Source organism: Pipra filicauda, unplaced genomic scaffold, assembly GCF_003945595.2.
Source record: "Pipra filicauda isolate LSUMZ 115617 unplaced genomic scaffold, ASM394559v2 scaffold129_size2064235_pilon, whole genome shotgun sequence".
Taxonomy (NCBI): domain Eukaryota; kingdom Metazoa; phylum Chordata; class Aves; order Passeriformes; family Pipridae; genus Pipra; species Pipra filicauda.
The window spans coordinates 763,162-776,686 of NW_024103762.1; the positions used below are offsets into that span (position 1 = coordinate 763,162).

The 13,525-nt window shown below is 50.6% G+C and overlaps 1 protein-coding gene across 4 annotated transcripts in view; it reads left to right on the forward strand.

The window, feature by feature from the left end:
- Positions 1 to 9,097: 9,097 nt before the first annotated feature.
- PDGFA (platelet derived growth factor subunit A) overlaps positions 9,098 to 13,525 on the forward strand; it is a 36,079-nt gene continuing 31,651 nt past the window's right edge. The window contains exons 1-2 of one of the 4 annotated variants that reach the window (XM_027726191.2): positions 9,098 to 10,270; positions 11,396 to 11,492. In XM_027726191.2, coding sequence (XP_027581992.1) covers positions 10,208 to 10,270; positions 11,396 to 11,492 — 160 coding nt within the window. In that variant the 5' untranslated portion in view covers positions 9,098 to 10,207. The remainder of the gene's footprint in view (positions 10,271 to 11,395; positions 11,493 to 13,525) is intronic. The other 3 variants (XM_027726193.2, XR_003541683.2, XM_027726194.2) reach the window with 3 other exon arrangements.

The following is a 13,525-nucleotide window of genomic DNA, read 5'->3' on the forward strand; positions in this document are numbered from 1 at the left end:
AGGAGCTGTGGTTATGAGATCAGATGGACGGCCTGGGGAAAGTCAGCAGAGATGTGTGGAAAGCCAGTGGGCTGCTCCCAGTGTGATGCCGAGATAAGCAGGAGATGGGAAGGGTGTGGTAAGGCAAACTCCAAAAGACTAAATACTTGCTTAATGCCAAGAAAAGAAGCAGGTCCATCCTAATGATGACGTCAAGAGAGTACTCTGTGCCCTGGGTTAGTCATGCTCCTTAGTGCTGGGTTGAATCTGGGCTGTGTTTGACCCTGCCGCTCCATCCCTCAGGAAGCCAGGATTGAGCAAGACCACACATCACCAGCACACCTCCGGAGGGAAGTGATTAAGCCATGAATAAGAGATCCACCAGCTGTTGTGCTTTGTGTGTGTGCATACACCATGGAACTACTGCAAAAAGCTAAGCCTAGGGCCAAGAGAGCCTGGGACCAAAGGTGAGACCTCCATGAAGGACCACGACAATAACTACACGACTAAAAGCATGAGCAATGGAAACAGACACCATGCTAGCGTGGATGTTTGAATTTGGCATCTTAATTTTAAACAAAGGAGGATAGAAGAGTATTTTTCAAATCCTTCTCATTAAGTAATGCCCCCAGCTCCCATTTCAGCGGGAGTTGAACATGTACAAATCTTTGATGCCCTTGGAAATTTTGACCTAACTTTAGTATCAGCCCTAGAAAGACAGTTGGGTTTGTTGTTTGTTTTTTCTTTTTGTAGAAGTCTGTCATAGCTGGCTTCAGGTTCAGCCCTTCCTTGTTTCTGAACAGCTTTCATGCCTGTCATTGATGCCTTAATGTCATTCATGCCTTAAAGTCATTGATAATTACAATAGAAGACTAATCCCCAAAGACTTCTACCACTGGCTTCTGTAGAAACAGGCTTTTACACTGGGTGTTGCTAAGGGCACATATTTTCCCCAGTGGCTTTGGACTTGGACTTGCTGTCCACATTCAGAGTAGAAGTGGAGCAGGCACTCAAATAGCATCAGACTCTGATCTGGCCTTTTTCACTTCCGCAGCAGCCACTACGAGCATCCAGAGTTGAAATGATGGCATTCCCATCCAGCAGCCCTCATGGCACTGCCCCCAGACTCCAGACATGCACTGGCTGGAGGAGCATCTGACTGCTCTGGGGCTGTTGGAGCATGCTGGAGCAGGTGGGCTGGCTGGCTGCAGCTTTCATCCTCCCTGGTATCCGCAGAAACTGAAATGACACAGGAAAGACATGGCAGAAGATGAAGAAAATAAAGAGGTGGAGGCAATCTGGAAATCACAAACTAGGGAAAGGATGGGCAGGAACAAGGGAAAAATGCGGGAAGAGAAAGAAAGAAAGAAAAAGTCACAGCAAAGGAACCGCAGTAGTAACCCCTGTGATACAAACAGAAGCAGTTTAAGGTTTGTATGCATTGTGGCTGGGCTGTTGCCCGTGGTATTTAACTTCACAAACTAACCCAGCCATTATGCACCGGGGGATTGTTAATGCAGCAGATGCAGCCAGACAAACGTAGGAGTGTGTTAATATAAGGCCTGATGTAAAAAACACCTGCTATTTTGGCAGGGTGTCTCAGGAAAGATACATGTGGCTCGTGTGAGGGTGCAGTATTTACAAAGGTATCTGCTGCTTTCCCATCACACCATGTGTAATTCCCATTTGCCTTAACGGGAGCTTCACACAGTGACAGTGTAACAGAGACACCGGACTGAAGTTGGATGGATCTGGTCCCATTTACACCAGCAGGGAAGCTGACGTCTTAAATGTTCTTCTTATTTTTCTTTCTTTTTTCCTTTTTTTTTTTTTCCATCCAAAATATCTAGGACATGGAAAGGAATTCTCTCCTACAATACCTAGGCTCCAAAGCTGCTGTGTTTACAAATGGCTTAAGCTTTTATAAGCCTGAAGGAATTGCACTGATGCCATGAAGTTACAAGGGGCAGAGGCACTTTTAGAAGATTGTGGCTGCGTTATCCTAATTCTGGATGCCGCACCACTGAAGTGGATGTGTGCCATTACCGAAGTCTTAGAGGGGCTGGCACATTCTCCCAGTATAAGATTCTCTTGCAAACTGAAGACTGGGCTGGTACTGGGCAATTAGGCAGCAGTACTGAGCCAGGCTACTTCCAGGAGCATCTCAGGGATGGAGGGCTCTGGCTCACAGGCAAATAGCAAAGAGCAGACAGCTGCAGCAGTTTAAGATGTTACTCCACAGCTGTCTGGCTGGGCTCTTGGTGGGAGGTTGCCTGTGAGCAAGGGTGACCAAATGGCAGGGATGCCTGGGTCTCAGCTGTCCCAGCTCAGGGCCCAGGGGATGCATGGAGAGGGTAAATGGAGAACTGGAGCTGCTGCAGCGTGGGCACCGATGGCTCCAACACAAACTGGGGGGCACCACTGGCATTGGTGCAAAGTGCGGGGAAAACTAATCAGAGCTCATTTGCTAGGACCCTCAGCAAACAGGTTTATTCTCTGCTTCCTCATTGCTCCATGGGATTCCTTTCCCATGCTTTGCTCACTTTTGCCTCTCTGCTTGCCCAGCTATCCTTACTGGAGCTCTGGCATATCCCACTTCCCACCTCTCTGCAAGGTGCACGCACAGGAGAAAGCCTCTGGCACAGGTAGTCACACCACAGGAGCTGATGGTGGACAGCCAGCACCACAGCCAGCCACAGCAGTGAGCCGAGACACAAAGCAGGGATGCAGGGAAAGCTGTTCTTTTATGTCCTGGCTTTTGGCTTTCTTCTTGGTGTTTTAAATCTTTTCTGCTCACCTTGCTCTTTTCAGATTTTCTTCCAGCCCAAGATAACTGCAGCAACAGAATCCACTGCCTTGCATTTCATTTTCAGCCTCGCAGTCACCACTTTATTTTGCCTTTTCATGAAAGAACGCAGTCGCATGAATAACAGGATTATTTATCATCCTCTCCCTCCCCTTCCAGGATGACTTGCTGTTTATGGAAAGCACTCGAGTGCAGGAGAGATCGTGCTACAGTTAAACAGACAATGCTTAAAGGGCCATTGCCTGCTTGGTTTTTACCCTGTACTCCTCACTGGTTTCCAAGAAAGGAGTTCTGTATCCTGACTGATGGGTACAGCATCTCAAACCACCACTGAAAGGTAAAGAAATGCTATGTTCAATAGGATGGAGAAGATGATTAGACTCAATGATTTTAGAGGTCTTTTCCAACTTAAATGATTCTACAATTCTCTGGTTCTGCACCTTTTTGCAAGAACCAAAAAATTCAATTCTGGTGTAAATGTGGTTATGTGTTCCCTTTCTGGCCCAGCAGCATATCAAGAACACACTCTTAGTGACCATGCAATGGTGTCTAGTGGGTGACAGATCAAGCTAAGACATCTCCATGTGATGCAGACAAATGATGTGACCACTGTGTGCTTCTCAGAGGTCTGTTGGACCTGGAACGTAGCAGGGCAATGATAAAACCTGTCCTGAGGTGGTGGGTGGCTGTGAGAAAAGGGCTTTGGCAATGGTTGCTCCCAGCTTCTCACCTGCAGCTTGGCCACAGCCCCATGGCAGATTCATTGTGTTCTCTCTGCATTTCTGGTCACTGATGCACCTTGTGGCTACAGAGCATCTTTATTAGCTTTCTGTAAGAAATTGCTTAAGTACAAAGTGTTGAGAATAAACAGCTGGAAAGGACTGAATTCCCTCGTAATTTCTGCTGAGGAACAGATGCCACAACATGGGTTGCCTGCTCTGGTCTGGCAACCACACTGTTAGTGGGTCTGTGGGTAACAGTGTGCCTCAAAAGAATGGAAGTGCTCAGGGAGGATCAGCTTTGGAGACTGAGCATGGGCCCCATGAAACCCTTCTGGAAAGATACTGCACTGGCTGGGGACTTCAGGCATGATCCTTTGAATAATGTGTAGCCACTGAGACCATGTGAGGACTAGGGTGCTGTGATGCAGGAAAATGAAAAGAAAAAGGTAATAACTCTACAACGGAGTTTCTGCTAAAAAAAAAAAAGGGCAAAGCAATCACCAATCCTTCTATTTGCTCTTCTCCTTCCCCTATATTAACTGGGTTTCTGTGACAAAAAGGGTCAGAAATTCAATTAGGAAACATCACAGCCATTACAAACATCTGCAGTTTTAAATAAATTAGCAGTTCCACTACAGCAGCCTCCATATCTCCTGTGTCCTTTTGGTACTGCTGGATCCTGCAGTCTCTGGTGTGCACAGAGTTGAAAATGTGTGTATCATTCTCGTGAGTTTTTATTGTAAGGGAGGGAATCTCACAGGACAAATGTGTAATGTTGTAAGAGCAACAAGGTTGCATAGATACAAGAACACAAACGGGGCGGCTTGCACTTTGAGAACGAATATGAATTCTTCAGGAAGAACAACTATCTCACTGTGTTTGGATGGAGCTTAATAAAACTGACTGCTCCAAGCTAGGCCTCTACAGGCCTCCAAGCTACAAACAATGAAGAATAATATCACAATTTTATGGTACTTAGCATGGCTGAGTTACATCCTGGATGGTCTCCACAGAATCACTGCAACTGGCTTTGATTTGAGTCAGAAGAGCTTTACACCCACATTGCCAAGGAGACATAAGCACACCACACATGGGACCCCAGGGGCTGAGCCCTGTGTGTATTGCTCTCATTTACAATGTGTATCAGCATACCTTAAGCTGGGTTGGTACTTTTACAGTCATTCAGCTGGATGAACTACGTATTCCTGACAAAACACAGCCCATTTTATTAGGTTTATCCACTAGGCAGAGGATATCCTGCACTCACAGCAGCTCTGTTGTCCCACAGGGGTGGGGAGCAGGGATCAGCTTCATACACCCACCAAAATAGCGGCCAGTGCTGGTATGCAAGTGCCCTAGTTTAATGCCTAAACATGGTATCTTGCTACCCAGGCTGGCAGGGCTGCCAGTTTGTGCTCCAGCCCTGAAGGTGAACTGTGTCACTCAGCAGTGGCTCCAGCAGCAGGGAAGGTCAAACAGCCCCTTGCTTTCGGCTGTGCTGCTGAACCTCCTGGGTAAGAAGCAGCTGGGGAGGGGGGAGAGAAGAGCACATTAACAAGAGCATTACTAACTGTCTTTCTCAGCTATTAGACCAAACCATTTCTCCAGGGAGAGTTGGGTCTAACCCCCTCTGAAGTCAAAAGGGCAGTTTTGGGTGGAGGATCAGCTCTAGAGGGACCCTGCCCCATTCACTGTAGGGCAAAGCATCTTCAGAAATATTGTGGCTTTAAGAGTAAACCCACGTAGGTGGATGTTGGCCATAGCCACCCTCTGTGTTTAGGGAAAGGACATCATAAATCTTTTCCACACCACTTCTGATCACTCCATTTAGCTGAAATCTTGTAGCAGATTTGCATCTCATGACTATTTAAGAAAGTTATCAACCGTGAAAGCATCTGGAAAGCTGCACCAACAAAAGTTTCAAAGACAACAAAGCTCAGCCAGAAGGACAGAGCCAGTGCAAGGATCCAAAAGGAAGAGCTGAGAAAGAAGGAAATCATGTTTGTAGGTGTACCAGCTGGAATAGTAACTGCCTTGCTTGTTCTTCTTGCAGCTTTCCTTGTTGCTCTTTATGGGCTAAGATTCAGGAAAGGGAATGGCGTGTTTGCCATCAGTGCTTTCTGCATTTGTAATTCCTTGCCTGTATGTCATCTGCACCTGTGCCAGCCTCGTGCCTGTTAATGCAGGTAGGCAGGAACTGAGCTGCAGAGTGGGAAAACAACCTCTCCCCACCATGGCCACATGCCCCTCTGAAGCTACAGGCCAAAAAAAATGTTCAAAACTAGAGAGGAACTACCCAAAGTGGGTCAGATTCCTGTCCAGCTTTCTGGATTTTATGTTCTGAACTTTTTTCCTTCGTTATACACTGTGTGGCACTGACACAGAACAGTGCAGGTCCAAATCTGAGACCTGAGACCTGGTCCCTTTCCAGAGCCAGGACACTCTTGGCTCCTGGTCCTTTCTCAGCTCTTGTGGTGGGATATATCCTGTAGAACATACCGAGCCACTTTGACCAGCCCCAAACACAAAAAAACCCAATAAAAAATAAAAAAGCCCCAAACACTACAATAAAAACAGGCCACCCTTCCAACAAAACCCTTCACCCATATTCATTGTTCTGTTAATTTTAACTGGACTATTTATGAGGCAAAATCCCCACTAAAATCAAGTCTGAAAAACACTCAGACAGGTTTCCCAAGACTCCCTCAGCAGCAATGTCATGAAATGCAATGAAATGATTCCTCTTGCAACCTCAAGACTTGTCAGGAGAGCCAAGCAAGTGTGGTTTCAGCCTGACATCTGAAACAGAAGTCAAAGGCTGAAGGTACCTTTTTGGAGCCAGCCCAGTGCCCCCCATGGTACTTGACTCCAAGTAACGCAGTGCCCACCTTGCTGCCCATCCCTGCACTGCACTTCTCCCAGTGACCTTTCCACAACCCCTGTGCATGGCAGCCTGGCACACGTCTGTGAAACATGAGTTGGTCCAGCTACATGGCTTGACCCGAGTTTCTAACAACTGAGCCAGCAGAGATTTAAATGAGCTCTGTAGTGGGTGCTGGAAGCCTGATTTGGGGCGCCCTGGCTTCAGGTGACACTGTTCGAAGAAAGCATTGGTGACACTGAAATGGTTTCATTTTGTGTCAAAGAGCTTCTGCATCCCTTCCCCCATGCCAAGTGCTTTGCAAACCCTGGGAATCCTCCTTCTCAACGCTCTGTCATGGTGTAATTCTATTATAATTCCTCACATTTGAGGGACTTCTAACAGTACGTGCTTTAAATTAGACAAGGCAATATCTTGCTTGCTGCTCTCAGATAAATAAAGGAGTGCAAAACCTAATATTCTGGTGCTCTGTTCTTTGTACTGATTTTCTTTTAAACCTATAACTACCATCCTGTCACTCTTTCCTCATGCATGGCTTGTAGGTGTTACATAAAAGATGCTGCTTCATGTCTGGCGCACACGTGTGTGATAGATGTGCAGACTGCAGGAAGGTGCCACGCTGAAGCAAACATGCACTGGTGTGATGTTTTTCACTCAGCCATACCTTTGCGTGCTTGTAGGGACCTACGGGGCACAAACACATTTTTAGATCAAACAACAGACAAGGACAAAATGTGTTTTGTAAGCAAACACACAACCCAAGTATAAAGTTGTTTGCAGAATCTGTGTGAATTTTATTTATGTTCCCTGGTCTCCGCTCTCTCCTGGGATCTTACATATTTTGCATTATTATCAAATATTTGCAATGATCCCCATAAACAGTCTAATGTTAAAAGCTACTCCAAGTAGCTTGTACTTGTAACTTGACCCAGAGGAAAGATGCTTATCTGAGCTCCACAATGACAGATTTAAAAAAGATGCTGATGCAGTAGTCTCTTGTAAAATGAGAGGAAGGTAAGAAAAATCAAAACTGAATAGATTTTTTTTTTATCAATAGATAAAGCAGGAGTTATCTTTGTTGGTTTTCACAGTGGAAGATCACTTGCAAGAGCTACAAATACCCAGCACTTCTGATCCCAAACACTCTAGCCAACCAAGGAAGAAAGGAGAGGAGTAAATGCTCAGCCAGCCAGTACTGTCAGAATCTCTTTCACTGTTTGGTAATTATTTTTTTTTATTACTATGACAACACAGAGCATAAGAATTGTTTCTTTAACCCCAGCAAATGATAAGTGCAGATGAGACTTTTTTTTTAACTGAAGTCATCACTTTTTACTTCTGCCATGTAAGAAAGTGATGGCACTATGAGAGTGCCCTGCCCTGCCCTGCTCTGCCTCCTCCTGCCCTGCATGGATGGCTCTGCTGCAGTGTCAGTGTGGCACTCGGGTCATTTTTTTTATATCAGGAGGCATTTGAGAATGGCTCCACACTGGCTCAGCATTTTCTGTCTCAAAAAAAAAAAAAAAAGTAGCAGCATTCTGCTTTTTAAAGTGCTTCCAAATCTTTTACATCTCTTTTCCTTTTCTCTCTTTTCAACCCCCACCTTTTTTCCCCCCCTTGTGGTCCTGGAGACCACCCTGTGAGCCTACATGACATCATGAGAGAGAATTAAATGTACTTGAAAGGCCACTTCTGTTTTGGTGGGAACTTCTATGCAATTGCAAAGTGCCCATTAAAGCACAGGTTGTTTCCTAGAAGCATGTCCAAGCCAGTAGCGTGCAAACCCCTTCAGGGCTTCTAGAAAGCATTCGCTTTTGAAATGCTGAAGGAAATTCAGAGATGAAAGGATAAGTCTCCCTGGCTGTGCATTTACAGTCTATTGTCTTCCATGAAGGATAGTATCACTCCTCAGTTGTGTTATTGCAGTTAATCCACTTAAATGCTATTGGATTTTCAGATGAGCTGAATTCTTTGCATCTGCTATTAAGAAGCTTTGTTTAGATGAGAAAGGCCTGTTATTTAAATCACAATGAGTTCAGGGAGATGTCAGGGTGCAGCAGGCACCTTGTGCCAATCTGCGCCGGGGAGCAGGGGGCAGTTTTCTCGCCGGGGCAGCGGGGAGGCAGGATGCGAAGGGAACGCCAACGGAGCAGCGGGGCCGGACCGGGGCCGGCTGCGGGGTTCGGAGACAGCTCGGTGAGGGTGCGGGGTGCCGGTGCGGTTGCGGGGGTGGGTCCGGCTGCGGCGGAGCCCCGGGGCGCCGCGTCCCCGCGGCCGCGGCGGGGAGCCCCGCGCCCGCGCTTGCCGCAGCCGGGTGCCGCAGGGCGGAGGGCGCCGCTGCCCCCCGCTCCCCCCCCCCCGCCTTCGTTCTTTTTGGGGGTGATTTTGTGTTCCTTAAGGGGTGCGTGTGTCTCCGTGTGTGCGTGTTCTCCTTCGCAGTGAAGGCTGCGCTGCAACAGCAACGTTAAAACCCCCACACCACAACCCTCCGCCGCTCTGCTGCCCCTCCCCTTCTGCAAAAGGAAAGCCCCTTCACCCCCCCCCTAAAAAATAATAACAACGGTAAGAAAGCGCGCACACACACACACACACGATCGCTCCGTGGCCATGGCGATCCGCTGTGCCTTATGTAAAGGCAGGGCACACGGCCGATCCCGCCAGGTTACACGCCGGCTGCTGCGCAGCAGCGCCCGCCTCCCCGCCCGGTGCCGCAGAGGGCCGGCGGCGGGGGCTGCCCTGCTCCCCCCGGCCCCTGCCCGCCGCCGGCTCCTTATTTTCCCCTCGCAGTGGGCAGAGCCCCCTCGCCCTCGAGCAGGCGCCGCAGCTGCCGGCACCCCCACGACTTGTTGTTGGTGGGTCTGGTGCCGGAGCACCCGGGAGGAGGGGCGGGGGCGGCGCACGGCGGGGCGGGAGCGGTATATGCTGCTCCTCGCCGGGGCCACCCTCCAGACCGGCCACTGCTCCGGAGCGAGCCCGGAGCCTCTCTCCGCCTGGAGTTGCAGTTCGTCTCCGATCCCCTTGGGATTTAAACCTTCTTGCATATATATATTTTTTTTTCCCCTTCCTCCTCCTCTTCCTCTCTTTTTCTCCCGTGCAAAGTGGAGCAGGAACTGCACCAAGGCAGCCCGCGAGATCCTGCAACACTGCTCCGATTTAATTCCCTGCTATTATTCCTAATTAATTATTATTTTTGACCTCGCCCCCCCCCCCCCTTCCGCCGGGGAGGGAAGCGGGACCATTCTCGGCAAGAGAAACATTTCGCTCCGTATCTATAATAAAGATTTTTGATTTTTCCCCTTTCCGAGGAGGGGCCGGGTGGAGGGCAGGCACGGCAGGGGGGGGCCGGCCCTCGGTGGAGAGCGCAGCCCCGCGGTCCCGGCGCGGAGCGCGGCCGCGGCGGCGGGGGGAGGCGGCCCCAGCGCCGCCCGCGAGAGGGGGGCAGCCGCCCCAGACAGGTGATGGGCGTTTCGGCTGCGCTCCGGATCGACTCCTTGGGTTTCACTTTGGTCTGATCTAAGCAAATATGCAGAAGTACCGGCTGGTCTAGTCCTAAGAGCCAAGAGGAGCGAGCGAGAGCGGCAGAAGGGAGAGCAGCCACGCTCCCGTAGCGAGGGGAACGTACAAACAGCGGCCGCGCCGTCATTAAGCTACCGCCGCCCCGGGCAGCCCCGACCCACCCCTGGATGCGGAGGACCCCCGAGCCACCCCGCTGCCTTTCCCCTGAGGGATGGTACTGAATTTCTGCGCGGCAGGAGCCGGCCTGCAGCTCCTCTCCATCAGCGTTGCCTTCCCTCCGTGTCTAAAGTGCACTAGACCGCGATGAGGACCTGGGCTTGCGTTTTGCTGATAGGTTTTGGCTACCTGTCCTTTACCTTCTCCGAGGTAGGTGAGAGCGGCTCCCTGCGCTCCCGGTCCCCGGGGCACGGCCGCAGCCGGGGGTCGGGGCGAGCCGGGGCGGAGGGCAGCGGGGAGGGAGCGGGCTGCCCACCTGGGCTCCGCGGGCATCCCCGCGCCCCGGCCCCGCCGGCAGCGCTGCCCTGCCCCGGGCCCTGCGCGGCCGAGGCTTGGGAGCAAGTTGCCATTTCACGCATGGCAGAGGCGAAGGGGAATGACCGTGCATTCCGCTCCCAGGCTACTGGCTGCCCTTAAAAAATTATATATATGTATATAATACATATATTACATATATTATAAATGCATGGTAAAATATCCACGCCCCGCGGGTGCCAGCGGGCTGCGGCTGTGTGGGAGCCGAGGGTGCGCGGAGCCGCCCGGCCCGGCGCGGCCGCCCCCGCGGCGCCCGGCGCTGCACCGCGGGCACCGCCAGTGCCGAGGGCAGAAGTTGGGCGAATCCCCCCCCCCGCCCCAAAACGCCCCTCCCCGGTTTGCGAAGCTCCCCCGGAGCAGCCGAGAGCCAGCCAGCCTGCCCGGCCGCTGGGGACGGAGGGGGCGCGGAGCCGCGTCCTGGGGCTGCTACAGGTGGCCGCGGTCGGGGCGAGCGCGGTGCTCGGCGCTGCACGGCGGCTGTAACTTTTCCCGGGACCGGGTCTGCTTGGCACTGGGAGCCGCGACGTGGGCGCTGGTAGGATGGCGGCGGCCCCGTGGGACGCGGTCCTCCTCCTCCTCCTCCCCGGGTCGGGGGAGCCCGCGCCCGCGGGGGACTTGGCACCCGCTCGGGCGAACTTGGGCAGCCGCTGCCCGGGGTGGGCTCCAGCCGCCGAGCGGGGCGCGGGGGCACATCGCTGCCGGGCACACGCCGCCCCGGCCGGGCCGTGCGGGATCGAGCCGTGGCGCAGTCGGGCGCGCAGGCGGGGGCGGCGGGAGCGCTCCGTGGAGCGGGGGTGGGTGTGTATGTGCGTGGGTTTTTCTCCTGCTTAGTCCAAACGCGTCCCGCGAACGCCCCGCGCCCTCCCTGAACCCCCAAAGCCCCGCCGCGCCGAGCGCCCCGAGCTGCGGGCGCGCCTGGCGGGGACTGCGCGGTGACCCGCGGTGTGTGTGTCTTTGAAGGAGGCCGAGATCCCGCAGGAGCTCATCGAGCGGCTGGCGCACAGCGAGATCCACAGCATCCGCGACTTGCAGCGCCTCCTGGAGATTGACTCCGTAGGTAAATTAGTCCCGTCCTCCTTCCTTCCGCGCCGTCGGCCGCCGCCGCCCCGGGGGGAGGCACCGCGGGCGGCCCCGCGCCCCGCTCCGGCCCCCGCACCTCGGGGCGAGACCCGTGCGGGGACCCGGCCTCGGTGCTGGGCTTCTTTTCAGAAGGGAGGCGGCGGCCAAGGGGCCGATCGGGAATTAAAACTTCGGGGGGTTCAGGGTGGAGAGGGACCCAGTGACCCCCCGTGTTTTCAGACCTCTGCGTCTCTCAAGCGGAGAGAGGAATTTCCCTGAGGTTTGTTGTTGGGTCTTGCAATGCTCTGTTATCTTTAAACTACTGTCCTAGAGGTATTTAAAATATTTGAAACAATATTTATGAATGAAGTAATGTCTCTTCAAGCGCTGGGCTTTATTAAAAGGAAAATAAACCGTCCGCGCTGATTTTAAACAGGAACCTGCATATGAAGCTTACCCTTAAAAATACACTTTTTTTTTTTTTCTCCAAAAGAAAATAGTGCAGGGTTATTTTCTGCATCATTAGGCATGCAAATGGGTGTAGTGAGAACGTGCAGTTAAACAGATCGTTGCAGCAGTAAATCAGATCTAGAAGCACTGTATTGCTGGGCTTCTTATCATTTGGTTTCACTTGATGCACTTTGTTCCTGATGATTTCTTCCCTCAGTTGAGAGAGAAACCCGGCACCTTTGATATGCCCAAGGGAAACCTGCATCTTGCTGAAGCACAAACATGGAGAAAAATGAATGAGTTCTTGCTTGCATTGGTACTGGGCCATCTCCCTTTAAACCATATGCTGTGTATTTTTGTAAAGTCTGTGCCAGGTTCAGTCACCTTCATTCAGTGTTGCAGGATCCTTCTAGAGTTTTAACTCACTGCTTTTTGTACAGTGCTCTATTAATGAGCAGGAATGCATTATTTTGCAGGCTTAGCTTTCAATTTTCATGTGATTAGGGAGCAAACGGTTTCCCATTACACTGAAAATGGGAATATTTCTCTAGAAGCACGGACACTTTACCATAGAGGCTAATTACTATTTACCCGATTGGCATCAGTTTAGTATTTTTGGAGAGTGGTGCTTCATCATTGTTGTTTATCACTGCAATTAAAGAAGGGAAGGGGTATGCAGTACGTGTTTCCCCAGTGAAGGCTGTTTTGGACCAGACAAGTGCACTACTGCTAAAATCTTTTTCCCAGTGAACTCAGTAGAGTTGGCTGCTGTTGCAGAAGGGCTGGATCTGAGTGCTCACATTTTAAAATAATGCATGCTGCTTCTGCCTTTGAGTCAGGGTTCTGTGGCTACCAGAATACGTTATTTTTTCAAATACCTCAGTGTAAGAAGCACATGCTTCATTTTTAAATACCACTTAGAAGGAGAGCAAAAGTTCACGTGGCTCCATTGCAAGAGAATCAAGCAGACAAGTGGAGCAATGGCAGGAGCTGAACAAATTGGTAGACGGAGCAGAGAAATTTATTTCGGAACATAATTATTTACCTCGTGGCGAATATTAACCAGGGGATGCAAGACCAAAAATGGAAGAGGTCAGCCACGAGTTTACCATTTCATTTTGCTGTTTTCTTGCAATTTGTCAGTTTAGAAACCATTAGAGAAACAAGACACATAAATATTTTACTATTTCAACATGAAACAGTAATTCCTTAAGACATGAACTCAAACAATATTAAAAAATAAAACCAAAATATTCAGCCTTTCACCAGGTTCTTGCTTATGTGAGTGCTCCCTTTGCCCATGTGCTGAGCTGCACTCTGAGCTGCACAGGCACGATTGGGTCTTTTCAGAGTAACCTGTCTTTACTACCAGCATTTGCATTTTCTGGGCACAGTCCCACGGGCTTTACTGTCATGAGTAATTCTTACTAAGGGCTTATCAGAGTGACTAATCAAACATTGAAATTGCCATGCTTTCTTCAGTAAACAGGATCAGGCCTGTTTACTATATTTAGTATTAGCTTCAATTAGCAAATCAAATGCTTTCTGGTTGTCCTTGATAAATTGATATTTATGAAATGC